Source organism: Gordionus sp. m RMFG-2023, chromosome 2 (genome assembly GCF_954871325.1).
Source record: "Gordionus sp. m RMFG-2023 chromosome 2, tfGorSpeb1-WG-v2, whole genome shotgun sequence".
NCBI lineage: Eukaryota > Metazoa > Nematomorpha > Gordioida > Chordodea > Parachordodidae > Gordionus > Gordionus sp. m RMFG-2023.
Genome location: NC_088776.1, coordinates 60,097,700 through 60,118,204, shown reverse-complemented (window position 1 = coordinate 60,118,204; position 20,505 = coordinate 60,097,700). Strand labels below are relative to the sequence as shown.

The window sequence follows — 20,505 nt, the reverse complement described above, 5'->3', positions numbered from 1 at the left end:
AAAAAAAATCTTTTTATTTACAATAACATAGTAATAAACGTAAATTAATTGTTTTTTTTTCTTCTCAATTCGTGGAAAATAATTTTGATTTTATTAACAAAATTGTTTTCTATCTTATTAATTCGTAGAATTTTTATATTATTTCTATCTCTTAGTTAACAAATTATTCTCGGAAAATAGATATTCACTAAAAACAAAATATTTTATTACGTTAATAAAGATTATTAGATAAAATAAGAATAATAAATAAATAAATAATAATTCAGTTGAAAGATATTATAAATTGGCTCTTTTTATTCAAAATCTAAAATAATTTTTATTTAAACTTCCTAAAAATTCTTTTGATTTATTATTATTAAAAAATTATAAAATAATTCTTTACTTAAAATCAATTTTTTAAATGAATAAATTTTTACCAATTTTATTCTCACTTGTTCTAATTTTCTGGGAATCCCATGGTAAATAAAATAATCTTATCAATTTAAATATTTATAATACATTATATTATAAATTTATGTTTTAATTTTATTGTTTGTTTATTTATAAGCTTAAATATTTTAAACTTTACATGATAAAATATAAGGAGAAGATAAATTTCAATTGTGCGCTTTTTAAGGGGGGGGGGGTTTCAAAGTAAAAATAAATTCCTTAAAATTTATTAAAAGATTGAATGGTTAATTTATAAAATAAATGATAGTATTCACATCATTGAGTCAAAACACAGGATAAAAGAAAATTTATATAAAAATGATTCCAATTTTTGTGGTTTCTTAAATGTATGGACTAAATATAATACTGTATGGTCCATGTTTTTTCCTTCAATGTAAATTTATAGATTACAGGTATTTTCAGGGTCAAAATTAAAGTCGTTTAATATAAAATAACTATAGAATCATGAGTGTAAATTATTATTAGTTAAAAAAATTAATTAGAATTTTTTTAAAAAATCATGTAATAAATATTTTTGCACATGCTGGAATACATTTCTCCGTAAAATCAGATATTTAAATTTATAAAACGCTTTCAAAAAAAAATAATGATTAAAATTTGAAAAAATAACACAATGGCGGAAAATAACAACACATAGACCAATATTATTTTAAATATATGACATGAATATTGAATATTATAAACTTTTTATATTTATTTTAGCTACTGGAATAGGTAACTAATATAAATTATATGTTATAAAAATAAACTTGTAAAAGTTAACGAATTCCATTTTAATCCTAGAAAATCGTGTGAAACATTGGAAGACAAAAAAATTGATTTAGTTTTAACCTTCCAATGTTAGCATTGTTCCTTTCCCCTTTTTATATATGCTTTGAAAAATATTAATATATAATAAAGTTTCCCCAAAGCTTAAATATTTTTTTAATATAATTTCTATTTCTTGTCATAATTATAATATATTTTATGCAATGATTAAAATTTGTAATCAGAATATATTTTTAATGTTTATTTACAAACTTTTTAAGATTATTATCAATTTTATAATATAGAGTTCATATAAAATTAATTTTAATTTAAATTTATTGGATAGACAGTTCAATAAACGCTAAATAAATAGAAAATTTTTTCCCAAAAATTGACAATACGACAGAATAAATAAATATATAAAATTATCTTTTTTAAAAATAATTAAATAATATTACAAAATTTGTTGGGTAAATAATTTAAAAACCGTTAAATAGAAAATTATTTTTCAAAATTGGCAAGGATTTTATATTAAAAAATTATTTTAGTAACTTTGAATAAAAAATTTGAGAGAAAGATATACTTGCCTATTTGACTGATTGGAAACGGCCTCAATAAACAAATCCTCACAAAATTCTTGATTGTATCAAAAAAATATTTTAATTAAGTCACGATAAAAATTTCTTTAATTTGCTTAGAATACATTCTCGTCTTTACTAAAAATAGTGACATATAAAAACCATTTCCTTTTTCAAAACCAATTTTAGGAAATAATATAATGGACAAAAGGAATATTTTAACTATTAAATAATTTTTGGATATTAAGTAAAAATGATTTTCCTCTTATTAAAATTTTGCAAATAAAAGAAGAAAAAATGCTTAGAACTCGATCATATTAAATGTCTAAGTAAAATGTGATATAAGAATAACAAGAATTTAAAAACTTGATAAAAATTTTGAATATTTATTATTATTAGAGAAATAAAAAAAAATCAATGTACACAAAATATTAGATATGAGGAGAAGGATAATTCCCCTCTCCTGGAAATTTTTAAATTACTTATTATTTCCATAGTTATTATTATATTTAATTCAAATAAATTTTTTAATTAAGATGTTTTCAATCTTTCTATTTTATTACAAAAATATTTTTAAAACATTAAATTTACTAGCGGGCCTGGGAGGGGCCAATTTTTAAAGAAAAATATTTAATTGGTTGAGCTTAATTTTTTTTTTTAATTTAAATTGCATCACTTATTTTGAAGGATATTTATTAAGAAAATTATAACAAATCATAATTTCATTAAATTCTACTTGCTGCATGTTAACACATTTTTTTTTCAAATTAGTCGAATTTTTCAATTTTATTCTAATAATTATAAATATCAATATTGCAAACAAAATAATTGTTTAATTACACTGAAATATTTTTTTTATTTTCATAAAAATAACTTAAATTTTATTTCTTATTAATATTAGTTTGTCAATAATATATTACATTTGTATTTGTATTATTACAATATAATTATATTATAAATAAAAGGATTTGTCGGGCTTGGGGAAAATATTCGACTAATTGAGGGCTTGGGAATTAAATTAAATGTGTGCCGGACCAGACCTGGTAATATAGAAACAGCGGGTCCTGGGCCGGGATATTCAAATAATCAAGGGCCTTAAAGGTATCTGGTTCAGAATTAGAGTCAATTCATAAATATATAATTAATATTAATTACTTTTTTTTATCGAAAATATTATTATTTTTTTGTAAAAAGGAGAAATAACTAAATTCATTAAAAATTCAAACCTGCTTTATTTTATTAAAATTATCTAAAAGTAAAAAAGGAAGATCCATCATTCTTAATTGATAAATTTTTTTTTAGTAAAACAAAATTTTCTATATAATTAGTTGTATATATCATCTTTGGCAAATGAAAATAAGATAAATAGAAAAATTCTAATAATTCTAATAACGATGATGATGCATGATTAAATACATAAAGAAAAATATATCAGGTTTAATTTATAAATTATAATATTGAGTAAAAGTTGCTAAAAATGAGGATTTGAATATCATTCACCATGATTAAAAATCTTATATCTCTTCTATATTTTTTTTCTAGCTTTTATAATTATTTTTCTTAAAATTTCCATTTGATTATTGTAATGGATATCACTTGAAGATAAATGAAATACGCGCAAATAATCGTGTGCTAAGATAAACTATATCTATAGGGTATTAAATTATTCAATATGCATTAAAATACTTGGTTAAAATGAGTGTAGATTATTTTTTATCCCTTCTTCTAATTTATAATTGAATTACTTTGTTTTGTTGTAATTTTACTTTTCATTATATATCGATGCTAACAGTTAGCATAATAATTCAGAATATATAATTGTTTTAAAAAAAGGGGGATGGAAATATGAATTCGAAATTTGATAATTTTTTACAAAAATTAAATCAATAATTAATTTGATTTTTAATTAAAAGCATAATAGATATTAAATATTTTGTTATTTTTTTAAAAATATATAACGAATCCCCATATCCAAAGAGATTTGAATTATTTCTAAAATAAAAATTTAAGTTTTATTTTCAATTCAAAACAAAAATACTCCAAAATGTTTCCGTACTGTTTTTCCTACTTCCAAGGTCATTTTTCTTCTGTGTTGGTAAAATTTGTAAATTCTCTAAAATAAATAAAAATTAAAATAACTTTCAAAATTAAACTAATGTCTATTTAGACGCAGAGTAATTTGATTCGTAACTTTAATCAATTCCAATTAAATCGGCTTTATTAAATTTTTCATATTAGAAAATAGTATCTCTTTTTGCACTTGAGGTTAAAATTAAAGCTACATTTCAAAAATTTTAGGGCTAAGAGTTGGCTTGGCCAGTTTAAAGTGGGTGATTTAAACATTTTGGATATTTTTTGTAAATGTAATTAACTAATTAAAATATATATTCAAGGGAGCATCAATTCGACAAACAAAAAAAACAAGATAAATTGCATAGACGTATTATCGAAAGGTTGCAATTTCAATACAAGCCCTGAATTAACAAAAATTCAGAAATATGGAAAATTAATCGAAACTCTAGGTATGCAATACTCTATAACGATTATTCTTTTTTTTTATATCTTTTTAAAGTTAGATTAAACTTAATTCCTATAAAAATAAAAATTGTTTTATTTTGTATTAATAAAATATATATATATAATTTTTTTCTTCTTTTTCTCAAAGATATAAATAATGTAGGGGAAAATAATAATAAACCAAATAAACTTTTTGAAAATGACGCTAAAATTGCTCTAGAAGGACTCACAAATTATTTCCGCTCCTGCAAGGATAATGGGGAAAAAACTGAGAAGAAACAAAAAGAAGATTTGAAAAAATATATGAAAAAAAATAGGCTTACATTATTAGCGTTGGCGACCTCTTCTAAATTTAAAAAAATGGAAATAAAAATGCGAATAGCAAATTTATTTAGACTTACTGGTTTTTTACCAATTACTATCTATTACAAAAAAAATGAAATGGGAAAGAAGATCGTCACCAGCGTATATTATGCATCTCAAATTAGCCACCAATTGTCTGGAATTGATATGTATTTTAAACTGGGCGGAAATGAAACTCGAAGCGAAAATATAAAAAGGATTGCAGAAGATTATGGTCAAGTATTGTTATTATATTTTAATAAAATGAATGTGATTTACATATATCCTATTATTTAAGATAGACAGGACTTTTCTTAATATTCAAGTAGCTACTAATTAGTTATTGTTAAACAGCTCCATTTTTTAAAAACAGCTAATCCAATATCTTAACCATAAATATTTCAAGCGAGTTTTTCTCTTGGATGGAAGGTTTGAACTAGAGATCAAGTAAGCCCGGACCTTACCCGGCCCGAACGAGATTCGGCCCGATAAATAAATATAAAAAATACGAATATCCTAAAAAAATGTTAATTATAATTAATATTGATATGCCTTTTAAAAAAAAAATTAATTATTATAATTTAAAAAAAATTTCAGAGCGTTTTCGAGATCCATAAGGAAAAATAAAAATATAATCTCTCTTTTTCATAAATTAAAAACCATTACTTTATTACTTTCACAATAATTTCAACTACAATTATTAAATGCCTAAAAATTCTTGGCCTAAATCATTCACTTACTATTCTTCTTTTTAATTTATTTTTATAAGGCTTTTTTTAAAAAAAATTTAATATTTTGTTTCCTTTATCTATAAAAAATATTTTTCATATTCTATTTTAATAAATGATTTATATGCAAATTTTTATTATATATATTTTTTTAAAAAGATAAAAAATAATTATTAAAATTAAAAACTCAAATTATAAAATTTTTTTTTTGGTTCGGACCTCGAGTGGAGTTTGGATCTAAAAATTTCGGGTAAGGCTCGAGTTACGAAAATATTAATTTACTGACTATCTATCTAGAATAATAAAGAAAAATATTGACATAAAAATACTTATACTTATATTAATATTTTTTAAAAAGATAATTATTAATATGGTAAACAGTCCCAAATACGAGAATAGCTCATACGAGAAGATACCCTATGTGAATGCTTCTGGAACACTTAAAATAGTATATTAAATATTAATTGCATTTTATTGTTAATTAAAATTTTCTTTTACAAATTCAATATTAAAATGGAATTACAATCTTGGCTTGCTCTAGTTCTCCAAGGGTGGGATCACCCCTTTTCCATCCATTAAAATAGCTTCCTAAATCTCGTATTTTAATGTGCATTTGGCAAACTTTTATTTTTATCCCGATCCAACTAACCTTCAACTACTCAGAAACGCAAAATTTTTTTTTAATGACCATGAATGGCTAGACGCGATCTCGAGTAGGAAAAAGGAAATATTACTCAAACGATGAGTTTCAAATTGCCATTAGCCTTAGGTTAGGTTTCCTATCTGTATTTTTTTCTGCTGCCTGCAATAAGCAAGTTGATTTGTCTTATAAGTACCGTTTATCTCCAGCGGTCGTCTTTTGCAACATTACAAATCTAAATTGGTTGATCGTCAAATTTATGATTTCCGCCGGTTTCAATATTTTAGAGCCGTTAGGCACTATAAATGAGGATAGTAACTCTCCTGATGGCATGCCTTTAACATCTTGGCTCGGGCGGCAAATACTTGATTTGGGCCTCTCATGTGTTACCTCATTTCCCTCCAATAGAATCGCTGACCTCTTGGAACTCAAAGATATATAATATGAAATAAATATAAGTCCTTCTTAAATTCTTTTATTTTTATCCCTCTTAGTGTTTTGGGGAATCAATTGGATAAGAAAATTTTAATAAGGAATCAATTTTAGAAAATGACGCGTTAACGTTAAACGCAATATTAGATATTTAATTTATTCTACTTGATATAATGAAGACCGAGATTATATTGTCTATTAGAAATTGAAGTTCTATTTACAAATAAATAGATGTTTTCAAAATATTATCTATGGTAGGAATTATTATTTAAGGAAGAAATCTCTTTTTACACCTGATGTGCCTTAACACTTCGTAGTTGGCGTTGTAGGCGTTTTTCATTTTTAGATCATTTATTATAAAAATTTCCAATATTTTGGAAAGTGACCTTTCATGGTGGCCTCACAATTATCCTATGTACTATGGGTAAATCTCTCATCTCGGATTACACCTGTGTTAGCACTTTACCCATAAATAACAATAGCAACACACCAAAGATATTAGTGAGTTATTTGTTAAAGAAGAAAACAGGAAAGATATAGGAAACAGGGGATGGAGCCATTTTAAATGATGCCTCTTAATTTTCCAGGCAATTGGACAAATTTCCAATCTAAAGTCGAGATAGTAAATTTTATAGTTGCATTTAACAATTTTTCATGGGCAATATTTTATGCGAAATATTTTAAAAACTTTTGAAGCATCGAATAATAAATTGACTCTTTAAATTTTTACAAGTTTTAAAATTATCTAAAAATAAATTACCTGTCCCGAAATTACATATACCAGGGCTCCCCTTATAAAGTTGCTAATAAATTTAAATTTAAAAAAAAAGAAGTTTGATCCTTTCTTCTCGATCATTTTTGAAAGACTACTCTTCCTAAATGTTACTATACCTAGACGATAATTGCTCATACAATTTTAAAGATGACCTCATAAATTATTTATGATATTTAAATCATATTAAATTTGCTAGGAGTTTAGAATATAATTATAATATATATGCGAGGATAATTTATTAATTGACTACTAATCATTTTTTTAAATTGAAATAAATTTTATATTTAATGGAACAGACTAATCTTAAACTACTCATTAAAAATCTTGCCAAAGACGCTGATATAATAATGCCCAAAAACACGGACATAATGATCGAAAAGTTATTTATTGAACAATTCAACGAATTCACTGAGATATACTCTAATTCCATTGAAGATCTTATGTAAGTTATTTCATATAAATTTTCATAATATAGTTATTCAAATCAAATACAGTGACTCCTATTATCCCCAGGCTTCTGAAAAAAAATACTTTTCTAAAAAAAAGCAGCAAAAATTGCTAAAATTAATTTCGCTCCATCCTCTTAATTATTTACGATAAAATACAGAGTAGAGTCTTTATCCCCCCAAAATAAATAATATAGTGCACTGGTAATTATTATTCATAGGAAACAAAAAAATTTACGGTAGTTCTATCAGAAACCTGTCACCCTCCCAGAATGTTTGGTTAAAAATCTTGACAATATTCAGAAAAATTCGTTTCCTATTTAGGCTACTAAAAATTTTAATAATAATTTTAATAATTCCTTTAGGGGACCACTTTCAAATAAACGAATTTAAATTTACCTTTATGAATAGGTTGGAAAATAATTAATAAGTTGATTTACTTGTCATGCTGTCAATTTTCGGTTAAAAAGGTTAATAATTACATCTAATTATTATATAAAATAACACGATTTTTTTTTTAAAATTTCAGGGGAGATAATTATTCTTAAGAAAATAACAAATCTTAGCCTGGTAAATAAAAATATTCTTGAAAATCTTGTTGGTTAGGGAGTTGATTAGTAATCAACCCAAATACGGGCCAAACCTTAAAATTTTGACTTCTCTAGTTCCTAGATATTTATTATTATTAATTAAATATTTTAGGCATCTATGAAACTGTGGCATAAATAAAAGCATCTATGAATGTAATTAAAAATTCTTTTACAATATAATATCTAAAAAAAAAAATTTTTTTCAATATTATATGGTCAAATATTATTTAGTGGTTATAATTATAATTCTAGTATTACTTTCACTTTTTGTAAATATAATTTTTTTATTCCAGCTCATGCTTAATTATTATAATAATTAGAGGATATATAATATAAAATAATTTCTTAATATTTGTAAACAAATTTTAATAGTTTTCTCTTTTAAATTCACATTTAAATCTATTTTTAGAGACCTTCATGATTTTTTTCTTCTAATGATTGTCAAAGAATTGAATTTGCTACCAATAAAATTATTCAAAGGAGATTCTCAACCAAATTCTAATGATATTCAAAAGAAATGTCTAGAATATTTAATATCATTCAATGATAGAATCTTGTATCCTTTAATCCTTTTAAGGATAAACAATAGAACGATAAATGAGGTAACCATGATTCATGTTTATTCATTTGTTATTTAGCTATCGCCAAAATTTAATTTTATGTTTTTACTCCTAATGTATTGATATAAATGTTCCTATTATGATTAACCATTTTTAACCTTCTTGGGAGCAGGAGGGGGGGGGTTGTGTAATTCTATTCCTTAGAGATTTTAATAAAATTATTAAAATATGTATCCATTTTTAAGTCTCATTAAGATCCTAAAATTTTTTAAGAATTCTTTATACTATTATTGCAATAAAATTTTGTTAGGTTTAAACTATTGTTTAAATAAATTAAAAGAAAATGTGTAATACATAACTCCTTTTTTGAACAAATTTGAGATATTTAAAAATATCCATACATTTATAAATCCAGAGGCCTGACATGCAAAATAAAATTTTATTTAAAAATATATAAATAAATTATTAAAGTGGACAAATATAAAATTAGAATTTATGAATTTGCTAAAAGGGTAAGGGGATAAAAGAATTAAAATCTAGGAAAGAGAAGGGAAGATGGAAAACAAAAACATGGAAGATTAATCGATGGAAAAGATAAAACGTAGTTAGTTAGAGCGTAATGGAAATAGCAAGTCTTTGTCGTAAAAAAAGGAATTCCTTAAGCTGATCGGGCTTATTACCTTATTCTTTAAAAATCATGAGCTTTGCTACCGAAAATGACGAGAATAGATCAGGCGATGAGTATGAATAAGAAAGAAATTACTGCTCATATATTTAATTTCCCATTGAAAGATAATTATTATTGTCAAAGCTATATTCAAAAATAATGAACCCGGTCATAAAATGATATAATAAGATTATATGATTATGAATCAAAAATATTAGTATAGAACAATAAATATTTTTTTAAAATAAATGCGACTAAATAATGTAAATTTTAAAAAAAATTCGGATCAGTTTAAGTTTAATGATATTTAACTAATAATGAAAAATAAATGTTTGCATTCAATGAGTAAAGTGACTTCAAAAGATATTTACTAATAGATGATTGTAGTTTTATTTATTTAATAGTGGGTTTTCCATAATAGAAAATAATCATAAACCATTAAGTCCATATATCAAAAATATGTCCTAATAAAATATACTTCATCAATCTTCTTCAATTTTTTCTAATTTTATATTCACAAAAGATTTATGTAATATGTCTAAGCAATATATATTTAATTTATATAAATATCTTTATATTTTAGATCTACACATTTGCTAAAGATATGACAAATTCAAATCAATTGTTAAAAAATGTGCCTTTTATTTTTACCTCAGTATATAACAATAATATTTATTACATTTAATATTTTCTTATATAAAGAAAAGTGTATTATTCTTTGGTAAATGAGACTTCCAATAATGATTACACTTTTTTCTAGTGCTAATTCCTCGTTATAATGATCAAGTTATAGGGACTAAATACTTATAACTGAGCAAATGATCATTATATATGGCATATCATTTTAATTAGTTTATGATTGTCATTTTTAGTTGATAATTAAATATACCATAATAACAGCATGCAATATTTACCCATTTTTCATAGATATTTTGGGTAATTAATCATGGCAATAGAGAATTTTATTTTATTTTTAAATAGGTATCTGTTTAAAAATGAACACTAAACATGTCGAATTTAAACTGAAACTACTTGATTAATATTTTTACAAGTTTTTATTCGTAAATAATTATTTTTAAAATTATAATATAATTTTTATTAAATGACTACATTATTCTAATAAAGATTTTATCCCAATACTATAACGCGATTAAATTTTATTAAATAATTTATTTTCTTATAATTAATGTTATAAATTTTTATAAGCTTTTCCTTACTTCATAAATCTAGTAATAAGATTATAATAAAAAAATTAATTATTATTTATAAAATATTTAAAAAAAAATGTTAATAAATAAATTTGCTTTTTAAGATTTCATTTAGAATGTTTAGCGTTATATATAATATAATGTATAATAATATGTCAACAAATCCTAAATATATCTATACATTTTAATAATCATTTTTAGGCTGAGTTGGTGCATTATTTTGATTCCTTACGACAATTTTCAGAAGTTAAATATTTTTTATTTGCTTGTTTTCTTTAAGTTAATTATATTTTATATTATTTATTTCATTAACACTATACCTAAAATAAAGGTAATCTATAAACTAGAACCAAATCATAATAAGAATATTGTTACATTATCTAAATGGAATAAATATGAAGAAAAATCGGATGCCATGCCTAACATGTATAATCTAGAATATAAGCTATAATCTGTATATTGTTTTTAGGAAGATTGATTTTCTTTTGAATCATATCGATTCAGGTTAATTCTAGTTTTCATAATATATTGAAATTATTATTATTCATTTTTATTTGCTTAATCAAAATTAGTTGATACCAATGAGAAAAAGTAAAAAAATAATAATGTAATTTTCATATTATAATTTAGTTTAATCCCGTATTGCGATAGGATATTAAAAAATTTACTTTTACAAGGGTATTATAGTGAAATCGCATTTATAAAAATATAAACAAAAAATACCTCCTTTTAAATTATTTTTATAAATTGTTATATTATATTATATATATATGTATGTATATAAATTTAACAAATTTTGATTATTTATAAAACTGGAATCAAAGAGTAAAAACTATGATTTATTTGATAGGCAATGAATATTTTACAATGGGAGATCGGAAGAAATCTGAGAGTTTTTATTAAAAAAATTTTTTGGAATTATTTAACTAAATTTAATCAAATTAATTATTTTTCTATCGGATGATTAGCTCTTCATAACGAATTTTTTTTTTAAAAATAATATAACGCTTGGGAATTTTTAATTTATACATTAGTGGTTAAGCATTATCTGAAATGGAAAACTCTAATGGAACAAGTTTAAAATAAAAATTTTTTAAAATGGGGTGTATATTTAGGAAATTATATAAAGAAATATATTTTTTTAATTATATTTAAGTTGACATTCTAATATTTCATAGTTTGTATTCCATTAAAAAAAGGATAATAATTAAATATAAAATGATACTCCGCTTTGTTATGTATCTTAATGCAATACCAGATTACGCTACATCATAATATATACCTTATAATAAATATCATAGAGTATGTTTTTAAGAGATTCGACAATGTGTATAATATATCTGAATTCCAAAAATTAAATTGTAAACATTTTTAAATTTGAATACTTATTTTGCTATAAAATGTAGGTATTTGCTCAATGTGCATTATAGGTTAATAAAAATATTTTGTTTCGGAATATGGCAATTGCAAATTTTGATCAGGAATTACTAATTTCAATCTATTTTTATCATTCTATAAAACTCAAAATCATAGAAACTTTACTTCCTTGATTGATAGAGCTTAATTACACATATTATCGATATCATAATATTTAGGTAAATTTATTATCATATCTTATTTAGCAATGTCGGATTGAAATTTGGATTCGCACTTGCTGCAATCTCAAATTATCTCGGTAACCCTTAATTTATATAAAATATTTATTTAAAGTGTCAGAAATCTATTAAAATTACCAAATAGTTTACAAAAGAGACTAAATATCATAATTTACAAATTTAAATGTCAACTAATGTAGTTTAACCACAAAGCAATCTACCACTATAGCGCTTTTAAAATTTTAAATGTTTTTATAAATTTGGAACCGAATACAAATTTAGTGGACCTGTGTTAAATAACCTAATTGTGCTTTTTACTCCACGTGAAAAGAGTTTTAAAAAAATTAAACAACTTAATATTTGACTAATTTTGGTGTTTAATCAGTTTAACAACACATATGAGAGTAGTTTGTAGTGTTTATTCTTCAATATACTCTGAGTTTCATTAGATGAAAATTAGCAGTATCATTTTCAAAATATTCAGAAAGTGTTGAAACATTAATCTATTAATGTAAAATATCTATATTCAATCGAAAATTTACTTGTTTTAACTTTATAAAAATATATTAATAAAATGTAAAATAAAAGTTGGAAAAAGATATTGGCATTTTGTTCTATATTGCTATAATAATTATCCATTTCTTCATTCTTTAATATTTTCACTGAATCATAAACAACTAACTAACAAAGAGTCTAAGGTGTTTGAAACTTTTTTTAAACAATAATCCCAAATTTCGTGGTTTTTAAAAGATTTCAAAAAAAAAACAAATTAATTCGAGATTAGTATATGGGATTTCGAATATTGGAATATCCCAAATTAAGCTAGAGATATCTATAAAAAAATGGTATAGGGAAAAAAAAGTATTACCAAAGCGAAAAAATTCTCAATAAAAAAATACTTGAATAAAATTAAAAAAATTTTTTTTTAGAAATAAAACCCTATAAAAAATAAATATTATTATTTAAAAAATAAACTAAGGGTATAATGTTTTAGGTCAAAATTTATTCTCATCTTTTTAATTTCGCATGTGTACTCAGTAAGATTTGGGGGGGGGAGGGGTAACTTGTCAGCTCAACAGAGAGTAGGAGTCAACCTGAATTCCAGCCATAGTTGGGTCGGGTATAAATGACCAACCTTCAGGAATGGGGTTTTAAAATTCTATTTATTGAATGGAATTACAAAATATATTTTTAAAAAAAATCAATGAACTAATATAAAAAAAAATGATGTTTTCGGGTTTTTTAGATAAAATAATAATTAAAATTCATTTATGATTAGAATAGCAATCAGCGATTTTTAATATTATTATTTTACCTGATTCATAACTGCCGAAAAGGAAAAATCCTTTCCATAGCACCTAAATTTCATCTAATCAAAAAATTCGTGAATATATCCATTTTCTATAATGAATAATCCAGACTCTTTTAAATAATTCGACAAATGTCATTTTGGTAAAAAAAAATATAATAATATTTATATGGCCCGGTCGAAAACACAATTAGCTGGTAGGGCTAAAACACTAGTAGGGCTACTTGTATATAGCCAGATTATTTGTGCAGTTATGCAATTATATGTAATCTTATTTAATGCAAATTTATGATTTTCCTTTCATGATAAGTTATCACCTCACAGGCCTGCTGACAGGGATATACAGGTCGTGGCAAAATACTATTATAAAATTTTTAACCGGTTCGCCTTGGCTAAATTTTTATCAAATTAATTTGCTCAAGTGTTTTTTTTTAAAAAGATTCAAACAAAATTCATTGGATATAAAGATTAGAATTGTATCCAAAATAAAGTATTGCATATAAAAATCATAAAAAGAATTCAAAAATATATTAAATGAAAAATATGATTAGAAATATTAATTTAAATTTTATATAATTTCTCATAGACTTAGTTTGTAGCCATTTCTTCTAATACATTTGGAAGGAGTGCGATTAAATTTTAATATTTCTAGTCAATGAATTATTCATTTCATAAGAATTACCTTTAACTCTTCAATTTTTTCAATGCGGAAAATAACTCGCTAATATTATTAACATTTTTTTTAGCATTTGTCCTCCTTAATAAAAAGCTCTTCAAAATTGTTAAGCACCCAATGAATATTTTAAATATGATTTGAATATATAAGTGAGCATTTTACTAAAATGTGGATATTTATACCACTTTATAATAAAATGAAGATAATTCTTTATATTAATTATTATATTATAAAGGGTTATGTCTAATTTTTGCTCTTTTAGACCTTCGGGATCATAAATAAATATATTTAGATATTTAAAGGGGCCAGCAAATTTTGTGATTATTTTAATTTAATTAATCAAATCTTGAAAAACAAGTTAAGAAATTTAAAATAGCCTTTGGTTTTTGAATAGTAAAATTTTGAATTTAATAGCCAGCTTGTCGGAATATTTGTGTTTGACCAATTTAGGCAATATTTTTAATATGTTTAATTAATCATTAAGAAAATTTTGGGTTATGGGGGTATATTTATCAGATTACTCCCCGTAATTACACTGATGCCAGTGTAGAGCTCACAATTCTTCTTAAACATACATATCATAGTAAAATTACCAAATTTAAAGTTAAAATGGTTTCGAAGTTATATTTTTTTGTGTGTAACAGCATGCTCCTCCCTAATCTAGGTGCCCCAATAAAATATGTGTTAGAAGTGTTGTCGATTATGGCCTATATTTATATTTGTGTTATATAGGGAGATTTTTTTTAAATAATTTTTTTACCATCTTATCCTAATTTATGACTTTTTATTTCAAATTTAACCCAGATCCTACTTGATGCATGCCTTTTATTTTTTAATTATAAAATCTTTTATCCTAATTTTTATAATTTTTTAAATTTATTTTATTTTAAAAATTTGCCTTATTTATGTTTAATATATTTTCATTTTTAAATTCATTATTTAGTTGATCTTCCGGATTGTGAGAAGGTTAAAAAAAATGTTTGAATAAAAAAAAATTTATTAATTTATTTAGGAAATTGAAACTGACGATATTCGAGAATATATTCTCATTAAAAACGCTCTTAACTCAATCTATTTAGTAAAATTGATATTGAAATAATCGAAATCTATTAATTTTTAAATTTTAAGAGTTCAAGTAAATCCCAAAATATCGATGTTAGTAAAGTTTGGATTAAACTTTCTTATGCCAAATCTATAATTGAAGTAAAATATACTTATATAAAAAAATCTTCTAAATAAATATATGCATCCTTTAAAGCTTTCATGCAAGAATGATACTATTTTCAATGGAATTGAGGCGAAAAGGTAATAAAAAATATTTTTATAATAACTTTTTTATGATTTTATAGATTAGTTGAAGTATTATCTACAAATATAGCTGTTGCTAAGAAAAATAAATGCAAACGAAATTCTACGAATTTAGAAAAATGTAAAACACCGAATTAAACAAAATTACTAATCTTAAAGGGAAAGGGTATTTTAATTTTTTACATTTGGCTAATTAATTTAAAAATCTTTTTTTATCAACCATGGAATCGCATAGAAATTTGATTATAAATATGTTTAAAAAATTATTGATTATAATTTTTAGACATGGGTTTATTTAACATTATAATAAATTTTAATGAAATTATTGCTCATATAAACACATCAGCACGAGGCCAAGGATAGGGTAGATGGGACATATGCCTAAACTCTAGACTGTATTAATGTCTCATTGCCGTACAACTCTCGCTTCAGTTAGCGAATGATAAGTTTATAAATATTGATTCATAATATAATTAGTGAATGAAAACACATTTTATAAGTATACTAATATTTCACACTTAAAATTTATCATTTCTATAGTTGGATTATAACTGAATTTTACACAATATTTTAATATTAATATAATGAAAATATATGTGTATGTATATAAGATAATTTATTATTTATATATTATAAATTTTGTTATGGTTATTACTTTGCAATATATTCATGTACAGAAACAAATATGTAATGCGCAAATGAAATAATAAAATATTCCAACATTCATTTTCAAAGCCGATGTTCCTTCACATCTTGAACCACGAGATAAATCAATTAATAAATATTTTCAGCCTGATGGGCATATGTTAATCCTCAGGAATATAGGGAAACTCATGTATTAGGACCTTATGTTTAGAAATTTTTTCCCATCAAATTATAATTACTATCCATTAGGTTTAGCTGAAGAAAGGAAATCCCAAAAATATTTACAACCGACAACAGATTTTTACCCATAGTGGTGAAGACAAACTGCTTATTTGGGAAAGAAACCCTATTTTTTAAAATAATTTTTATATGTATTTTAAATTGTATTTTCTAAATAAGTTATAATTTACATCATTTACATGTTATTTCACATTAATATCGATTATTAAATTAATAAAAATGAATTCGATATATATTTTTTTTATATAAAAAATTATAGATTATTATTGCTGAAATTATATTATTATTTTGTTGAGGTCAATAATATCCATGTTGGTTTTGTATAAAATTTTAAATCTAAGATATTTTCTTTATTTCATCAATCATCAATATTCATAATCACACTAAATTTGTACAATATAAACATGTCTATTTTTTATTTAACAAAAAAATGTTTTTTATATATCCATAAAAAAATAAATAATAATAATCAACCATTTAATAAAAAATAAAATGTTCTTGGTTTAAAATTGAATCTAACCACTGCAAGTTCTCCCATGGACGACAACCGCATCATAAATCTATTAACAATATTCTCCTAACTGCTCTTAAAAATGTTAATATCCATCCACCCTCGAACCAGTGGTCATCTCAAACAAAAACGCCATACGCCCAGATGGCATATCTCTCATTCCCTGGACCAAGGGTCTCCCACTTGCTTGGGTCTATACCTGTGTTGATTTTATCGCCAAGTCCAACCTCTCCGTTTCTGCCATCGAGGCCGAAATCCGAATAAAAACAAATATGCTTGCCTCACCAACACTGTGTTTATCTCAATCGTTACCAAAACCCTAGGCATGTTCGGAAGTCATTAAAACCATAGGAAAAAAAATGAGGCAGATCTCAGGTCCGATTTTTTAAGCATTCACTCTTCTCTAGGATGATTTGTACTCTTTTTTAAAATTTTTTATTTTCCTCAGTTCCTATATATTTTTTAATTCATTTTTAATATATACTTATTTGTTTTTTAATACATATATTTTTAATTATAATTAATTTATGAAAATTTGTTTTTTAAATAAAGTAATACCTTACAAAAAAAAGCTTAGTTATAAAATAACAAAAAAATATAAATTGACAATTTTAATGAAAATATAACTATAATATAAATTGATTTTTTAAGTTAAGAAACAAGAAAAAAGATTTAAACAAAAAATATAAATTGTAATAAAAATAAATAAAAAATTTTGTTATTACCTTTAAACATTAATTATTAACATAAATCTATTTTTTGCAAAGTTCCATATGATAATAAGTGCACCATAGTTGTTTAGTTACGGTATAGATTAATTATAATAATAAAAACACTAAAGGATTTAAAGACCAATATTAAAAAAGTAAATAAGAATTATAAAAATTTCGAACTTTTAATTTAAAATAACACAACATACTTACATGTTTAAAATGATTAAAATGATTAATTTTACATTTTTAAATCATTTGCAATTTTAAAAATTTACCTAACAATGTAGCTCATATTCACTAAGAGTATCTTAAAATTGAATTGCCTAATAAATAAAACTTAGCCATTTATAAAGACGTGCCAAGATTGTCATACGCAATAAATAATCAGCAACATATATTTAATATATTTAAAAAGTGAAAAAAATGGTTTCATGTCTATGGAAACCATTATAGAAAATGAATTTTAATAGTAAATAATTATAGAGAAAGTATTTATAGAGTTTTTTATACAATTAGTTCTTACATTGAATCATCCGTTTATTTTTCCATATATCATAAGGCATATAGTGCACTATTATAAAAATGCATTAATTTATATATCATACAAGACACAAAACCCAATTTTGCTTTGATATTGTCAATATGATTCATGGATTTGAGGTGTTAATCGGCATGAAATTTGCAAAGAATATGGGTGGTGACGATATGATGCGAGGTTCGAGTCAGTAAAAATATATTTTATTAACTTTATTGACTAATTTCTTTTTCTTTTCTTAAAGTATTTATACGTTTTTATAAAATATAAATTAGAATATAAACAAATATAAAAAATAAAATAATATAAAAAAAGTAAAGTTAAACCGAAAGTTATATAAATAAGGTTACGCAAAATAATAAGTAATATAAGTTGAATTACAAAAATAAAAAGTTAAGTTGAAAAGATAAATTTGAATTCATAAAATGTAATATAAAAATAAAATTAGATTACAAAAATATATAATTATAATAACGCAACATTCTCCCTCTTCTGATAATTTCATCGGAGAAGACACAGAGAGTTTGTTGTCCAAGTGGTTTATCGTTTTGGTAATCAAGTTGTATCACAAATCATCATAACGTTGGCTTGTCCAATCGTTGGTTTGTATAAATCGATTTTGCACGTTGGTTTGTTTAAATCGCAAGCTCGATATCCATATCGTAAATTGTCTCCATTAATCATAGCTTGTTTGATAGTACTCAATTGTTAATTGTCATTTTTCCGAAATTGTTATTATCATAAATAAGTTGCGAATAAGAAATAATAGTTCATCATAAGAATAAATGAAGAATGATAAATCAACAAAATAAGTTGCGAATAAGAAATAATAGTTCATCATAAGAATAAATGAAGAATGATAAATCAATAAGATTGTTATATTTTTAGCGTTTTAATATAAGCGTTTTAATATTTAATTTAGTTTATGCAATTTAATATTTATTTTATATTTTAAGTTACATAGTCTTTTAAATAAGCAGGTTTATTTTTAATTCGCACAGGTCTAGAGATAGGTGTTATATCATTATTATCAGTAATTTTTATATTTTTGTCCATACTTCCCTCCTTAAAAGAATCCTTAGAGTCATTGTTAATAATTGTGTTAAAACAGTTTCTAATTCTTATTTGATCTAAATGTCTCCTCAAAATACCTTTCTCAGTCTTAATTTGGAACATCATATCACTTTCCTTATGTGTGATTATACCTTTGCACCATTTATCATCACCTTGTATTTTATACCAAACAAAATCTCCTATGTTAAAAGTTCTATTTCGTGGTAAGGTAACGTTTATTTTATTCTTCTTTTCCTCCATCGGTTTTAATAAGTCCCATTTAATTCTAATATCTCGATTAAACATTCTCTGTGATGGTGTAACTCCTGTAGTATCATTACGCGTATTTCTGTAATTAAGTAAAAATTTGCTAAGTGCGATATCTGGGTCTATTTTAATATTCCTTTTCATGTGTGTTTTGAACGTTCTAACCATGCGTTCAACCTGGCCATTGGATTGCTGGTGATAAGCAGATGTAAGCACATGTTTAATACCAAAATTGTTGCAAAATTTTTCAAAATCGTTACTCGTAAAGTTAGTACCGTTATCAGTAACTATAGTTTCAGGTATTCCGTATAGCGAAATAGTTTTAAAGATTTCTTTTAAAGTAACATTAGTCGTAATATTTTTAACAGGAATAATAATTGGAAATTTGCTATAGGCATCGACTATTATCAACCAATTTTTTGCGAAAAACGGACCCGCATAATCTATATGTATCCTTTCAAACGGTTTAGTTGCCGAAACCCATGGTTTTTGTATCTTAATAGGATTATCGTGATATATATTACAATCGTCACAACTTTTCACTTCCGTAACAATATCATTATTTATGCCAGGCCACCACATGTAATCTTTGGCTAAGGATTTGATTTTTCCTGCTCCCAAGTGACCTTCATGTAATGACTGTAGTATAGTTTTTCTCATATTAGACGGAATTATGATTTTATTGCTTTTGTAAAGACAATCTTTAATTATACTTAATTCCAATTCAATGTTTTTATAAATATTATTCATTATAGGTCTGTTGTTATTAATATCATTTATGACTTGTTTTAATTCCGTATCTTTCAAAGTTTCATCACGGATTTGATCAAAGTTAATAGGTAAATCCTCATATTCATTTATAATGGTTACATTTTCAATAGTTTCATCACGACATACTTGTGGTAATCTTGAAAGGCAATCAGGAACAACATTATATTTACCGGCTTTATACTTTATATAAAAATCATATCCT

The 20,505-nt window shown here is 23.7% G+C and overlaps 1 protein-coding gene and 1 long non-coding RNA gene across 2 annotated transcripts; both read left to right on the top strand.

The window, feature by feature from the left end:
• Window positions 1-390: 390 nt before the first annotated feature.
• On the top strand, window positions 391-11,275 carry LOC135924523 (uncharacterized). The gene is made up of 12 exons (XM_065459581.1): window positions 391-458; window positions 1,153-1,164; window positions 4,169-4,297; window positions 4,441-4,874; window positions 5,721-5,810; window positions 7,506-7,651; window positions 8,655-8,847; window positions 10,056-10,127; window positions 10,882-10,926; window positions 11,012-11,106; window positions 11,150-11,184; window positions 11,253-11,275. Exons 1-12 carry the CDS (start codon window positions 401-403, stop codon window positions 11,273-11,275), a joined length of 1,332 nt encoding a protein of 443 aa, XP_065315653.1. The 5' UTR covers window positions 391-400.
• A 3,493-nt stretch (window positions 11,276-14,768) lies between these two features.
• On the top strand, window positions 14,769-16,009 carry LOC135924946 (uncharacterized). Its single transcript, XR_010571457.1, has 6 exons — window positions 14,769-15,226; window positions 15,273-15,338; window positions 15,389-15,463; window positions 15,519-15,565; window positions 15,610-15,689; window positions 15,915-16,009. It is a non-coding gene; the product is annotated as an uncharacterized LOC135924946 (long non-coding RNA).
• The last annotated feature ends 4,496 nt before the right edge of the window (window positions 16,010-20,505 follow it).

What these genes read in the sequence shown, in the direction of transcription:
- LOC135924523 (XM_065459581.1), top strand. Translation starts at nt 401, where the DNA reads ATGAATAAATTTTTACCAATTTTATTCTCACTTGTTCTAATTTTCTGG. An exon ending in TGCCTTTTATTTTTACCTCA is followed by an intron (nt 10,128 to 10,881) that starts GTATATAACAAT and finishes AATCATTTTTAG; the next exon opens with GCTGAGTTGGTGCATTATTT. An exon ending in TTTGAATCATATCGATTCAG is followed by an intron (nt 11,185 to 11,252) that starts GTTAATTCTAGT and finishes AATCAAAATTAG; the next exon opens with TTGATACCAATGAGAAAAAG.